At 36.6% G+C, this 16,429-nt stretch overlaps 1 protein-coding gene across 1 annotated transcript; it reads right to left on the bottom strand.

The window, feature by feature from the left end:
* Positions 1-1,532: 1,532 nt before the first annotated feature.
* Positions 1,533-2,294, bottom strand: LOC147900177 (aldehyde oxidase GLOX1-like). Its single transcript, XM_087376594.1, has one exon. It carries the CDS (start codon positions 2,292-2,294, stop codon positions 1,533-1,535), a length of 762 nt encoding a protein of 253 aa, XP_087232720.1.
* Positions 2,295-16,429: the final 14,135 nt, after the last annotated feature.

Below are 16,429 nucleotides of genomic sequence, written 5' to 3'. Positions count from 1 at the left end.
AGTTCCTCTTATGTCAACCTATGCGCTCTTTAATTATCTTAGTGATATTTTAAATAGTTTTTTATTGAATGATGCATTCATTTTGTTGGAATTCATTCATTCGAGATATGGTATTTAAATGTATCCAACCCACCAATGATCCCAATTATCATGCTAACTTCTTGGTCTTTCACATTAGAAACCAAAACTTCAATCGGACCTATGTGTTTTTTCGACTATCCATGCCCTCCCTAGGATTGTGTTTATTTTGACTACTTGGGGAGAGCCTTTCTTTTTAAAAAAAATATGATGGTGATGGTGTGATCTAGGGGTCCAAACTTAGACGAATTTAACATGCTATGCACTGCCATTTAGGTTTGTGATCAAAAGGGGAACATAGGTTGCAATAGAGGTTATCAAACATGAAACTATATGTAGACTACTACAAAACATTATAGAGTTAAAAGTATTATTTGATCTCTAGATATTAATAAACAGGAATGTGATATCAAACATGAAAATTGGAATGCAAGGGGTAGCCTTTAAGCAAGCTATAACAAGCCACTCTATTATTGTGGCTATGCCAAAAATCGACGGTGGATAGCTAGTACTTCAAAGAACTATTTCCTTCCAATCCGATATAATATTTCTTGAATGACAATGCAAAATCAAGATTTTGTATTTTACAACCACCCTAGAAGAAGACATGGAGGAGAAAACTTAAGAGGAAATTTCTAATGTTCATATATTTGAAGTGTATTGAGGGGAATTAGTTTTTCATTAGTTGCAATGTTGAGATGGTTGTTTTCCTTGCCACATCCTTGCCCTCCTAGTCAATGTAACTCCATGAGTTGCACTGTTTCTTATTTGAATAAGAGGAGAAAGAGGGCTTGGCAAGGAGCTTGTCATGGATGTCCATGATATAGTGATGAAAATCTTTCTAAAACCTTAAATCTCATTACTCTTAAAGAATAGGAAGGCATACATATTAGTTAATCCATACTCTCCACTCTTATTGATAGATTATAAGTTTGGTCCATTATGTTTTCATACAATGTCAAATGATTATTTTCATTGAACTTAATTTCATTTGGAATTTTATATGACAAACCATGCTCAATTTTTATTAAAGAAGCATGGTAAAGAAATAATTTTCTCATGCATAGGTGACTTCTTAATCCTTACTTTTCCTTGGAGATTGCCGTCAAGTTAAGATGAGAAAATGTAACTGTGTACATTACTTCTAGTTTTCTAGCCCCAAGCTCCCAATAGCAAGGGCTCTAGCACAGGGCGCATCATTCATTCTCTCCAAAGAACGGCGATACCTTATTACTACTATTTTCCGACCTTTGTAAGATGATATATCCATTCCCTAGAGAGCTGCATTTACAGCATCATTTTGTGTATCCATCGTGGATAAAGGCCTCTCCTCTTGCTGAAAAGAATCCCTAGGACCTACAACGTGCTTAGTGAGGTTATTAGCTGGTTGCTGCCAAACAGCTGAAACACGTGCCCGAACTTGGAATATCAGCAGTCACAACAAAGAGTAGGTACTAGCCTCCTGGAGCGGCAATGGCACTTGGAGGTGCCGTCACTGTGGAAGCGTATGTCTTTGACCCAACAGCGCCTGCTGCTGTTGCAGCAAGGAGCAGCTGCCGCCGCTGATTCATGGAGAAAGTGTGAGTGGTGAAAGGAGGAGAATGCACTATATATTGAACGTTTGTGGGGTTGCTGCTCAGGGAAAATTGTACTGTGAAGGTAGAGTCGTAGCAAATAGAAGTCTTGGAGAGGGAGATGATTGTAGGGCGTTGAGAAGTATATGCATCGTCGAGATAATAAGGACTGTAGGCCTCAAGGCTGAGCTCGATCGAGAAGGGCACGCCGGAGAATGTATTACCCACATTAGGATTGATTCCACCAACAAGAATGCATCCATCAGGTAACACATTGGCAGTAGAATGACACATCCGAGGTGTCTTACTGGTAGCGAGCACATGGAAGCATGATCCTGCATCTGTAGGCTTATATAGGAGAGGAGCAAGGTTGGGATTGTCCGCGTTGCCCCATCCTGCTGCTCTTGTATGTACTCCATTTATGATTAGCATGTCGCCAGTAGGAAGGATCACTCTGGAAGATGGCATGTTCTCCATCGCCCATCTTGGATTGGCATCGGTAATCACGATCCTCCTGCAACTTTGAAGAGCGGTTACTTGGATGCCATTACTGTTAGCTTGCTGATATGCACCATCCGGAGATCGCCCACAAATGAGTACCTCTACTCGCTGAAAATTATCTGAAGCAGAGAGAGGTAGCATGACGGAGGAGCCTGATGAAGGATAATTCTGGCCGCCACCGCCAGGGAGGTTAGGGAAAGTCTTCAAGACCTTGTTGTTCTTGTAATCAAATAGAATGGATTGCTCGTTTGCGAAAACAATGCAGAATTATTCTCCACTTTCGAGACATTAGTCTCGGAAAGAAAATCGAAAGTAAGATGGCACGAACTCGTAGCTGAAGGAGTGTCTCCCACCGACAACAATTATGCTATTGTCTGGAAGAATCTGATTAGAAGCATACCACCTTGTAGCATCCATCTTAAGATAAGACTTGCTCCAATCGCAAGCATCATTGGAGCAGGGAATGAAATGATGAACTCTCTCTCATATTGCAGGGCGATTGAAAGAGTAGACTGGGTAGCCCACAAAAAAAGGATGCTCTATTAGTTTCCACTTGGAGCATTTGAATTGCAAAGTGTAAGGAGAAATTTTGATTGAGCAAAAGAAAAAGAAGAGGCAAGAAGGTTTAGAGATCACCATGGTTTCCTTGCTGGGACTCCTTCTCACCATCAACTTGCAAAATACATGAGTTTTTCCCATCGTCTGTTTCAAATTCTTCCCCTAGTTTATAGTCACTACCAAGTACTCAGTAATACACTACTTGCACTGTCATGAAACGTGGTGTTTAGGACTTAATCAGCCCTTGTAATACAGGAACAACCTCCACCATCGCCATCGCTTCCCTCCCCCCTCTCTCTCTATCTCTCTCTAAGGCCTACAAAAAGAAATAAAAACTACATAAAAAGTTATATATAAGATATATATATATATATATATATAATTTATAACAATAAAGATTTATATAAAATTATATATATATATATATAATATTATTATATATATATTCAAGATCTATCCCTAATTTCATCTTTTGCTTGAACATTCGTAATTAGGTGACTTTTGTCAATCCATATTTTCTTTCTGCACACCATGATGTCTTGAGAAGCGTTCCTACACCTTCATAACCATCCCAAAAACTTCAATTTGCACTAGCTTTTGTTGTGGCTTTGCCCACAAATTTGTAATATTGCATCAATCAAATTGCCTCATCTAGCCTTGCCAGACTTCTCCTCTACCTATCTTAATTTCCCCCTTTTGATGCCCATGTGTAGAATGTGGAGCCATACATTCCCACCTTTGACAACACAGATAGCTAATTGCTCAAGCTCCCACAACACAAATTGTAAAAGCTAAAGCATGCCCAAATAGGAATAGCATAAAAGCTCATAATGTTTTTTGTAAAGGCTTTGTTCAAAGATTGAAAGAGTAGACTGGGTAGCCCACCTTTCGCCCAACAAAAAAAAGATGCTTCATTAGTTGCCACTGGCAACATCTCATTACAAATCAGGCCATGAATTGCAAAGTGTAAGGAGAAATTTTGACGGAGCAAAGGAAAAAGAAGCAAGAAGGTTTAGATATCACCATGGTTTCCTTGCCGAGAATCCTTCTCACCATCAGCTTGCAAAATGCATCAGTGTTTCCCATCGTCTACATCAAATTCTTCCCCTAGTTTATCATCACTACCAAGTGCTTAGTAATATACTACTTGCTCTCTCATGAAACCTGGTGTTTAGGAATTCATCAGCCCTTGCTATACAGGAACAACCTCCACCATTGCCATCGATTGCGCCTTCCTTTGCTCGCTACCCAAGCTTGCATCAGAAAAGAGAATCTCTAGTGCCACATCTTGAAATGCTTCTAAACCTCCATCACTGAGATGAGTTGAGGGATGAATAGAGTTGCCATGCCTATCGCACACTAGTTCAAAATATTAGTGAAATGGCTATTACAATCCCCACATTTATGCATGATTTGTAGCTCAAATTAAATTGCAGGTTGATTGAAAGAGTAGATTGGGTAGCCCATCAAAAGAATACTCCTTTAGTTTCTATTGGCAACATCTGAATTGTAAAGTGTAGAGAAATTTTGACTGAGCAAAGGAAAAAGAACAGGCAAGAAGGTTTAGAGATCACCATGGTTTCCTTGCTCGGACAGGCTTCTTTAATACAAGTGTGGCTTTTTACTTCAATTGGCTATTGTGTTTCATTCTATTTGTTCAACTGTGAATAACTCAATTCACCCATCATCACACAGTTTCCCCATTAGCAGCAACCCCAACCTTTGAGTTGTTTTAATGGCATCTGCATTTGACACAACTGAGCATGCACCTACATAGTTTCCTAAGGATTGCAAGAGCAAGCATCTTGATCCGAGCACCACACAGTTGGGTTAACAGTTCACAAGCGATGTGCACCGAGCATTTCTAAGTTAACCATTGGGGAGTGAGCAAGCTAGAGCATCAACATCATTTGAAATGAAGATGCAGCTTGTAAATACTCAAGGAGGTACTTTTCTATGAGTAGCTTTAGTCTACGCCATGCAAGTTGTGGGTCCAATTTGTTGCTTATGTTTGAGTGATTTGCACTTGGTGAATGTGCATGGAAATCTCAGAGAGATCTCATCCTCCTGAGATCTCCTCTTGACTACATGACTGGGTGTTGCCTCCACAATTCACCTATGGGACTACCAGGCAATGGAATCCTATTTGTATCCTTACTCGACTCCTGTGTGGGTGTTTGATTTGGATTATCCAAACCATGAAACTCATTCTTGTAATCATTGATGGCACCTTCCATTAAAAATTCAATTGGGATCTAAGGAATATGGAGAGGAAGAGGTTATAGGGGACAAACGTGAGGTGGAAGTAAGTAGTGAATTAGAGAAGGTGGAAGGAGGGAGGTTGGTGGGAAGTGAAGGAAGAGAAGGGCAAATGGATTTAGTGACTTAGCAATCCTTGGGGGAAGGATTTTCAAGTGGTGGGAAAAAGTAAGGTGTTACTGGAGGGTAGGATTAAGACTCTTAGATTAGTAGGAAGTGTTCAGAGGCATAGGCAAAGAGGCATGGCAAGGGAAGGAAATAATGCATGTGTGCACAAATAATATTAAAGACCCCTTTTGGATAGTTAAATTACAAGAATTAAAAAGAAGTTTTATTTTAGTTAGATTAGAATTTTGGATATTCACACCAACTACCATGGAGACCCATGGTTTCTTAACATTTAACTTTGCATTCTCCCTCACTTTCTAAACTCATTTTTCTCTTATTTTATATTCTAAATTTTACTTGAGATTTTTTAACAATATAGTTTTGAGTGTTTTTAAAATAGAACCCTGATAACAAGGGGGGTGTTTACGACACTTGCCTCCTAATTAAGCTAAAATGTGCTTTCACCCATGTTTTTCTTTTTGGTTGGTGGTAGGTATTCATGCATCCACCTCAATAAGAATTTTGCCAAGATGTTTCCTTTTAAAGCTCTCATATTCCTCTATCTTTTTAAATTTTTTACAAAGAAAGGGACTTTCAGTTATTGCTTGAAAAAATTAACCATACAAGTTAGTGATGTTGAAGGCATCGACCCTAGGAAATATAAAGAAAAAGATGACTAAAAGAAAACCAACCTATTTCCAGAGAGCCTAGCTCACTACCTGGGTATCTCTGGCTCAAGGGCAAACAGCTAGGGAGGTGGACTATACTGCCAGTGAATCCTTTGAGGCATGAAAGTGTAGAAAGTGCTTGCAAGCCATGCCTTGTAGACCCACTCTTGCCTTTTGGCAATCTCTCTAAAATCCAATGTCCCACACTTCCAAGTGGCATGCAAGGTGTCAATGATATCATGTCATATAGTGACTAGAGTGGCTACTAGTGGAACGCCGTGCTCACCCATCAATAGGCTACAATGCACAACCCAAATATTTCATGCCGTGATAGTGGCAATTTTCTCCCACACATTGTCCTCCGAAGAAGAAAGAGGACAATGCCAAGCAGGCAGGGTTGCCTCATGTTGCTTGATCCAATGGATGCTTGTCCATGTATCCTATAGGTTGGGAGGTACCTCATCGATGTGAAAGCCATGATCTCCATCTGGCAACCTATTTGTCGTGCCCCAAGTGAAATATCATTGAATTCTTTGCATCCAAGTCACAACCCATAGGAATCCCAGCCAAATTCTCTGAGCGCTAGGGGAACTCCATATAGTGTGGTATCATATCTACAACTCTGTCCATGCAGTAATGGCATCATCGATTTACTCCCATCTACTCTAGCTAAGGGCCTATGGGTAAACCCGATTGGTAACCAACCAAATGAAGTAGGAAATTTTCCATGGTCAAAGACTAGACCATAGTTGCATCTAGAATCTGAATATAACCTCTTGGGGGCCACCTACTACTCACCGCAATCTCTCTATCTCTTAGGATTCCATGTTGATGCCTCCATCTAAAGCTGCTATCCTATCTGTCATATAAAAGAAGAAAGACACCTCATCCACTCTTCCTATGTGGTATACTCTAGATGGCCAAAACCATTGTCTTGAGTCTCGTTAACCCTCTCAATAGAGGAAGCATTCCTAAAGCTAGAGGCACCATCAAGGAGCATCCTGGTCCATGATGCTAAGAGGGTTGATGAGACATTCCTTGACCAAGTGGCCCACTACCCTGATTCTTTACCAGTGAAGTGAATCCATGCTACCATCCATTTCTGGGTCTCTATTGGTCACCAGGTGGAAGAGCTGTCTAGTCCCTTCTCTAAAAAAACTAGCTCAATCATTCCACTGCCTCACTTAATCATAACCCTCAAAAGAACCCCTATCCTTGAAAACTGGGCAAACCACTACTATCTAAGTTTGGAGTGCTGCTTGCCCCATGACTCAAGGTTGGTTGCATCAATCTCTTGCATCCACTGCATTGCTCCTAGGAGATGACAGATAGCCCTTATCCACTCCACTATATCTAAGGGAAGCCTACTTCATGTCCCCAAAGAGGTGTCTAGGACATTGTCCCACTGAGCCCACCCTATGTGAGTATGTTGTTTGAGCATGAGAGATGGCCCTTAACCATGCCTCTATATCTAAAGGGAGCCTATTCCACGTCCCTAAAGAGTTGGCAGGGCCACTGTCCCACTAAGCCCACCCTATGTGAGTCCACTATTTGAGATGAGCCCATCTTGATCCTAAACATTTAGGTGCCAAATAAGGGGCTAGCACTCAAACTCCTCTTTGCAAGGAAGTTAGGTGTGAATGAGTCCTCTTGCTAGTATTTTCTGTACCATGTACTCAAGTGTCCCATATTCACTAAAATGTCATCATTTTACTACTTATCGAAACTCATTTTCAAAGTTGTTTGGTATCGTGGACAAAGCAATTGAGAATTATATGGCAAAGATTTTATGATCCAAGAGCCTTCTTTCCCCCATATGTATAACCAAGTCCTTTATACAAGGTGACTGTGTAATACACTTTTATGAATTTGATAGTTGTTTCTCATTTATTTCTCCCTTTTGAAATGTAGTTACTGTTATCGTGGTTCTAATTTAGAAGAAACAGTGCAGTAATTGTGTACCCAAAAAAATATTTCTAAAGAAGAACTAGAATAACACTTGATGAAAAAAGTAGCTCTAAAGAAATGCCAATGTTGTGGTCGATCGATTATTATGGAATGTTAGATTCAATAGAAAAACAATAACTTTCCAAAGAAACACCAAAATGTGGTTGATTACTAGCGAATGACACATTCAGCTATAATAACATTGAATAGTAAAAATAACTCTAATGTAATGCAATGATCAACATGGGTAAGAAGCATATCTCTAATGACATTTTAATGTGGTGCAAGAAGCACTAGTACTAATCACATTGAAAAAAATAGCAAGAAGCACAACTCTAAAGATGTACTAGCACTTTGATTGGCATGTGCAAGAAGTAGTAGTAGTAATCACAGTGAACAAGATAGCTCTAAAGAAGCACCAATTAGAAAACAATAGTTTTAAGAAAGCACAAAAAAGTCACATTGAGTAGTAAAATCATAATTTACGCTTCTTTGCACTAAAATAGCTCCAAGAACCGGTGTAGGGATTGACATGGGCCATTGGGCTAGGGGGAGCACGTTAATCATATGCATGATGGACGTTGGTTCTTGTTGATATACCCCCCTCGTTGCACTAAAATAGCTCTATGCACCACTGTGGCACCAGGTAGCATGACCACTGCATTGGCTTGCCAATGTAGTGGTCGCATGCCTTATGCCACAAATTGTAACTATAAGGCTTGCTTGCACAGTGGTCACTAACTATCTAGAGTTCTCCATGTCGAGTTCTCCACGGTGTTTAGTATGACTATATGTCTGGAGTAAATATGTGGAGTGACACATGTCGAGCTCTACATGGTGTTAAGAATGATTGCAATGATTGCTCTAGCAAGCTCAAATAGATTCTATCTCATCAATATGCCAGCGTGGCAACCATTATGTTGGGAAGAAACCTAGAGAGAGCACAAGCCTACCCTAAACTCATAATCTCACCCACTAGCGCATCATGATGCGCCCCAAAAATTGCTGCAAAAATAGTTTTGTGTGCTTGGTTACACTCAATCATGCATCGCCCAAATAGGATATGTGGTGATAGTTAATAAGTATTTGAAGAATGGGGGAAGTAGATCAATTTCTAATCGTCCAACTCAATTAACACATTTCATTGTAAAGCCTTAATGATCTTTAAGGCACAAATGTATACGGACCATCCCTAATAAACCTTAGGACATAGGAAAACATCTAAAGATACAAAGTGTTTTTATGTACAAAGGAAAGGTTTTGAGAGGACAAAAAAAGAATCTCATTGAAAAAAATGGAATAAAAGATTTGGATTTAGATACAAAATGTAGCTAGCTTATAATTGGAACAGTTCAATTACGTGGAAACAAGTTTGGTCACATGGAATTTAAACTGATTTAGTTCGTTACAAAGGAGCTAACTTTAAAGAGTTATTGAATACCTTGTTTCACCAAAACCATGGTTTCATAAAACTAGATATCAAAACCATGTTCCACCCATGGTTTTAGATTACAATGTCTCTTTAAAACCACAATTCTAAAACAAATTCAATAGCACTAAATGTATTGAAAGAAATTTCTAAATACATGTCATATTTTTTATTTTCTTGGAATATATAAAAGAGTAGACTAAAGATGCAAAAGAAATTAATCAATTTGACTTTTGCTACATGTAATATTTTTTATTTTCTTGGCATATGTAAAAGATAGACCAAAGATGAGAGGTATTCTGAAGGCTAAACAAAACAAATAGCTCACTAGTGGGTTTGATATGTAAAAGATAGACTAAAGATGCAAGGGATTCTCAAGGTTGAACAAAACAAATAGCTCGCTAGTGGGTTTGATGCTATGGATTAAGAAATGGAGCCACCTTTGATGTGATTATGGGCTTTATTGCAAGGTAAAGACTTTATAAGAAATGAATGCAAAATGATACATAATATGGGATTTCTTGAAAGAGAATTGCACATGTATGAATTTAGTTTTTTCTAGTCTATCTATTTATGGGTAAACTAAGCTACAAATTTCAGCAAATATCAAAGGTTTAGGATGACCATGCACTAGCTCCACAAGTGTGGAGTACATTTTTGCAAAGAGTTTGCCTTTTTAACCAAATGAGAAGAAGTTATTGAGCTTGCCCACAATATTAAAGACCCCCTAAACCATAGCAAAGGTTCTTAATTGGTTGTCTCCTTTGGTTTGTGGGAAGCTCAAGTAGTGCTCTTTCAAATAAACAATTGCTTCCATGTATGTATATAACAATTGCTTGATGTTTTAAAAATTTTGTGATATCCTATATAGTCCAAGATCGCATGCTTCATAGGCATTATAGCATTTGCAATAGTTAAATGATCTCATTCAAGATGCCAATTGTGTAATTTTGTTGATCTGAGATTCAACTTGAGAATGTGTAGATTAGTTTAGACTAGTTTAGACTCCACGTTTGTCAAATTCCACTTGAGAATGTGTGGATTAGTTTAGACTCCACGTTTGTCAAATTCCATTGAGAAATGCATAAGCTACCAATGGAGCAAGTTAGCCATATGCAATATACTCCCTGAATTGTCACCATCACAATGACAACATTGAGAAGGTCATCATGTTGCATGGCAAACATAGCCTCATGCAATTGGTTGGGACCTACCTGTGGAGTAATCATTCTTCTTCATATAGGCTCGAAACCTGTGTCTACTTTATTATTTTATTTGGATACCATGTAGGCATAGAAAAATTGTTGAGAATCATATGGCAAAGATTTTACAATCTAGCTGCCTCCTTTGCCTCCATAAGTATGACTAAGTCCTTTGTATAAGGTGACTATTTGTGGCTCTAAAGAAGCAACAATGCGATGATTGTGCACCAAAAGAAATATTTCTAAAGAAGAACTAGTGTAGCACTTGATGAAAAAGTAGCTCTAAAGAAGCACAACATGGTGATCTATTGCGGAATGTGAGATTCAATATAATTATAGATAAGTTTGAAACAATAATTTTCTAAAGAAGCACCAAAATGTGGCTAATTACTAGAAAAGGACACATTCAATTGTAATAACATTGAGTAGTAAAACTAACTCTAATGAAGAACTATGGCAGTGATTGACATGGGTAAGAAGAACAGCTCTAATGATGCACTAATGCGATGATTGGCATGTGCAAGGAGCACTAGTGGTAATCACATTGAAAAAAATAGCAAGAAGCACAGCTCTAATGATGTACTAGCGCTATGATCGACATGTGCAAGAAGCAGTACTAGTAATTACATTGAACAAAATAGCTCTAAAGAAGCACCAGTTAGAAAACAATAGTTTTAAGAAAGCATGAAAAGTTAGATTGAGTAGTAAAATCACATTGGATCTTCTTGATTTATGCCCCTTTGGTCACATGGAATTTGAGTTGATTTAGTTCATTACCAAGGAGTACCTTGTTTCACAAAAACCTTGGTTTCCATAAAATGAGATATCAAAACAATGTTCTACCCATGGTTTTAGATTATATTGTCTCGTTAAAACCATAATTCTCAAACAAACTCAATAACACTAAATGTATTGAAATAAATTTATAAGGGAATCAAGTTGATTTTTGCTATATGTCATATTTTTTATTTTCTTAGTATATGTCAAAGAGTAGACTAAAGATGTAAAAGAAATTTCCAAGGGAAGCAAGTTGACTTTGCTACATGTTATATTTTTTATTTCCTTGGTATATGTAAAGGATAGACTAAAGAGGATGAAGAAAACATATAGCTCCCTAGTAGGTTTGATGCTGTGGATTAAAAAATGGAACCACCTTTGACATGCTTATGGCCTTTCTTGCAAGGTAGTGGCTCTTAAAGAAACCAATGCAAAATGATTAATAATGCGGGATTTATTCAAAGAGCATTGCACATGTAGGAATTTAGTTTTGTCTAGAGCATCCATTTATGGGTGAACTAAGCTAAACTTTCACCAAATATCAAAGTTTTAAGATGACCATGCACTAGCTCCATAAATTTGTAGTACATTGTTTCAAAGAGTTTGCCTTTCCAGCCACAATATTAGTGACCCCCTAAACCATAGCAAAGATTTGTCAATTGGTTGCCTCCTTTGGTTTGTGGGAAGCTCAGGTAGTGGACTTCACGTAAACAATTGCATCCATATATGTATGAAATAATTATTTGATGTTTAATTTTTTGGGGGATATCCTATACAATCCAAGATGCATGCTTCATAGGCATTATAGCATTTGCAATAGTTTATTGATCTCATTCAAGATGCCGATTGTGTATTTTTTAAATCTCAATTTCAATTTCAGAATGTGTAGATTAGTTTAGACACCAAGTTTGTCAAATTCCATTGAGAAATGCACAAGTTACAAATCAAGCAAGCTAGCCATTTGCAATACACGCAATCATGCATTGGCCCCTGAGTTGGAGACACAGATCATCACCATCGCCATGACAACTTTAACAAGGTCATCATGTTGGATGGAAAACATGGCCTCATGCTGTTGGTTGTGAATCACATGTGAAGTCATAATTATTCTTCATATGGGTTCAAACACTGTGTCTACTTTATTGTTTTGTATGGATACCATGCAGACGTGGACAAAGGAATTGAGAATCATATGGCAAAAATTTTACGGTGTTGGTGCCTCCTTTCCCCCCATATGTATGACTAAGTCCTTTGCACAAGGTGATTGTGTAATACTCTTTTACAAATCTAATAGTTGTTTCTCATTCTACATCTTCCTTTTGAAATGTAGTTATTGTTATCATGGCTCTAAAGAAGCAACAGTGTGGTGATTGTGCATAAAAAAAAATATTTCTAAAAAAGAAATAGTGTAGCACTTGATGAAAAAAGTAGGTCTAAAGAAGCACCAATGTAGTGGTCGATTCATTATTATAGAATGTCAGATTCAATAGTACTTATAGATAAGTTAGAAAAAAATAATTTTCCAAATAAGCACCAAAATGAGGTTGTTTACCAGAGAAGGACACATTCAATTGTAATAACATTGAATAGTAAAAAAAACTCTAGTGAAAGCATTAGGTTAGTGATCGAGATGGGCAAGAAGCATAGCTCTAGTGACGCACCCATGCAGTGATTTGACAAAACATGTGTGCCTCAGGATCTATGGAGCACTCTAAGGTGGATGGAACCTGTGTGGAAACATGATGAAGAGAGTGCTCATGACATGTACCTCAAGTCAATTAGGTTCCAAGATAGATTAGCTTGGACTCATAAAGAGAATCTTGAGATAGTGCAAAGTGCTTGATTGATATTACTTCAAATGAACCTCCCTTTTATATGTGAGGGTACTTACATCCATATGCTTGCTCACATGTGGGATATCTCCTCCATGCCATGTGGCAGCTTGCCCTTTACTCATGCCTTTGCTCTACATGTGCTCATGGTAAGACACTTGCCCCTACATCCTATACCCTAAAACCCAGATCCTAGACCCTAGAACCTAGATCGTAGACCCTAGACCCTAAACCTTAGCCCTAGATCCTAAATCCTAAACCCTAGATCATAAATCCTAAACCCTAGCTAAACCCTAAACTGTAATCAATAATTTATAAATATCTTGATTTGTGCAACAGACTGTGTGCACCTTGAACCTATTGCACATGCAATAGGTTGGGGATGCACACAACTTAATGCTCGTGCAACAAGTTGGGGGTGCACCGAACATGTCCAAATCAAGAAAATTTGATGGTTTGAGCAACGGGTTATGTGCACCCATAGCCTATTGCATGTGCAATAGGTTGGGTGAATCCCAACCTATTGCACATGCAACAAGTTGGGGGTGTACATGACCTGTTGCTCAAATCATCAAAATTTCTAGATTTGAGCAATAGATTGGGTGCACCCCAACCTATTATCATGCAATAGGGTGTGTGCATCCCCAACCTATTGTGTGTGCCATAGGTTGGGTGTGCACACGATCCATTGCTCAAATCATCAAATTTTCTTGATTTGAGCAAAAGGTTGAGTGCACACGCAATAGGTTGTGTGGATCCCCAATCTGTTGCATGTGCAACAGGTTGGGTTGGTTACAACTTGTTGCACAAATCAAGAAAAATTAATGATTTGAGCAACAAGTTGTGTGCACCCCCAACCTATTGCATGTGCAATAGGTTGGGGATGCACACACCTATTGCTGGAATCATCATATTTTTCTAATTTTAACAATAGGTTGGGTGCATGCCAACCTATTGCACACACAATAGGTTGTGTGCATCCCCAACATGTTGCATGTGCAACAGGTTGGGGGTGCACACAACCTATTGCACAAATCAAGAAAATTTGATGATTTGTGCAACAGGTTAGGCGCAGCCCCAACTTGTTGCATGTGCAATAGGTTGGGGGTGCATAAAATAAAGATATTTTATAAATTATTGGTTACCGTTTAGGGTTTAGCTAGGGTTTAGGATCTAGGATCCAAGGTTTATAGTTTAGGGTCTAAGGTCTAGGAGCTAGGTTCTAGGGTCTAAGATCTAGGTCTTAGGGTCTAGGATATAGGAGCAAGGGTTAGGGTTTAGGGCTTTTAGGTTAGTGTCTAAGGTCAAGAGTTTAGAATCTAGAATATAGGGTCTATGGTTTAGGGTTTAGAGTCTAGGGTCTAGGATCTAAGGTTTAGGGTTTAGGATAATATCATGCCCATTAGGTACAAGCGCATAGCCTAAAAGCACAGTGATACGTATTTTTCAATACTCATGCATTATGCATGATAAGAAACAAGGAAATATGCATTTCAAACCATGCAAATGATAGCTGATGAGTATGATGCTTTATAGAGGCCTTAAACTAAGTTTAAAGCTTGTATAAAGTATCATACCCATTGGAGACAAGCATATACGCTAGAAGCACAACGAAACATACTTTCCAAAACTCAAGGATGATGCAAGGTAAGAAACAAGGATTCAATAATATGCATTCCAAACCATGCAAATGATATCCAATGGGTATGATACTTTGTAGAGGCCTTAAATTAAGGTTAAGGCCTAACAAAGTATCATACCCATTGGAGACAAGCACATAGTATAGAAGCAACCGATACACATTTTTCAACACTCATGCATGATGCATGATAAGAAACAAGGAAATATGCATTTTAAACTACGCAAATGATATCCAACAGATATGATATTTGCACAAGGAAAGTTTAAGGCTTCTGCAAAGTATCTTATCCATCAAAGGTAAGCACATAGGCTAAAGCACACCTATGCATATTTTCATTGTTTGAAGAATATTTTTTGGTTCTCAAAATTTTAAAAAATCAATTTTAATATATTTATATTTTTAAATTAATTTAAGTTATGATTTATTTTAATTTACATTTTCTTAAACATTGATATTTACTTATTCTTATTCATATTTTTTACTTTATATTACTCAAATATGATATTAATGATTTACATAATTCACTACTTTAATGGGTTTTGGAGTTTTTTAAAAAGATACTCAACCATGGGTCCTATGGATTCTATTTTTATATCAATAATTTTATAGTTTTTAAAATAATGACTTTTATATATTTTTATTGAATAGAATAATTATATATTTTTCATTATGTATGTTAATGATATTTTAAAATGTTTTTATATAACTATATCATATTTATATAATTTTATAGGTTATACTATGTATTAATATATTTATACATAATTAATGAATATATTATTATATTCTCGATAAAAAATATTATATATACATATTTCATATTAATAAAGTGCTATTTTTTATTCAAATATGATATTAATGATTTTTAGAATTTACTACTTTAATGGGTTTGAAGTTTTTTTAAATAATACTCACCTTGGACTATGGTTTCTATTTTTATATCAATAATTTAATAATTTGTAAAATAATTATATTTATATATTTTTTATGAATATATTAATTATATTTTTTTATTAAAAATATATTTTTGATTTTTTCAATATATAAGGTATATTAATGATTTTTAAAATTTTTGAATAAATAGATCGTGTGTAAATAATTTTATAGGTTATACTAGTTTGATAATTTGTAAAATAATTAGATTTATATTATTTTTATGAATATATTAATTATATATTTCATTAAAAATATATTTCTAAAATTTTAAAATATAAATGATTTTTTTAGAAATATATTTTCATTAAAAATATATTTCTAAAATTTTAAATATAAATAATTTTATAGGTTATACTATGTAGTAATATATTCATACATAGTTAATCAATATAGTATTATATTATTTATAAAAATTATTTTATATACATATTTCATATTAGTAAAGTATTAACCAAAGCTTTTGTTACGAAAGAGTTGAGTGAGAGAGTAATTTGGCTTGAGAAATCTTAAAAAGTTTTAAATAGCACAAATAAAAGCAAACTTTCTGAAGTTATTACCCATGTAATAGGTTTAAGAAATATTGAAAAGTTTCAAAAAGTGCAAAGCAAAACAAGCTTCTTGAAGTTGTTGCATACACAATAGGTTGAGAGAGTTTTTTGAGGAATCTTGAAATGTTTGAAGTTGTAGTGTATGCAATAGGTTGGGAGATGGAAACAATTGATAGTTGGAATTTGTATAGATTGGAAAGGAATTCACCTATTGCAGCATTTTGAAGATGAAAAGAGAACCACTACGTTTGAAGAATGAAGTGTGGAATGAAGGATTGAGTGATTCTTATACTAAACCTAAAAAGTTTCCCTTAAGCCTAATTATATAGTGCCTCCTAGAAAATTCCTACTCCCTCCTTATTCTCTCATT

The sequence above is a fragment of the Dipteris shenzhenensis genome, chromosome 7 (genome assembly GCF_047967505.1).
Source record: "Dipteris shenzhenensis isolate YYH24624 ecotype China chromosome 7, Dip_SZ_1.0, whole genome shotgun sequence".
Taxonomy (NCBI): Eukaryota; Viridiplantae; Streptophyta; class Polypodiopsida; order Gleicheniales; family Dipteridaceae; genus Dipteris; species Dipteris shenzhenensis.
Note: the sequence above shows the minus strand (reverse complement) of the source record. Positions and strands in the feature narration are given on the sequence as shown.

What these genes read in the sequence shown, in the direction of transcription:
- LOC147900177 (XM_087376594.1), bottom strand. Translation starts at nt 2,294, where the DNA reads ATGCTACCTCTCTCTGCTTCAGATAATTTTCAGCGAGTAGAGGTACTC.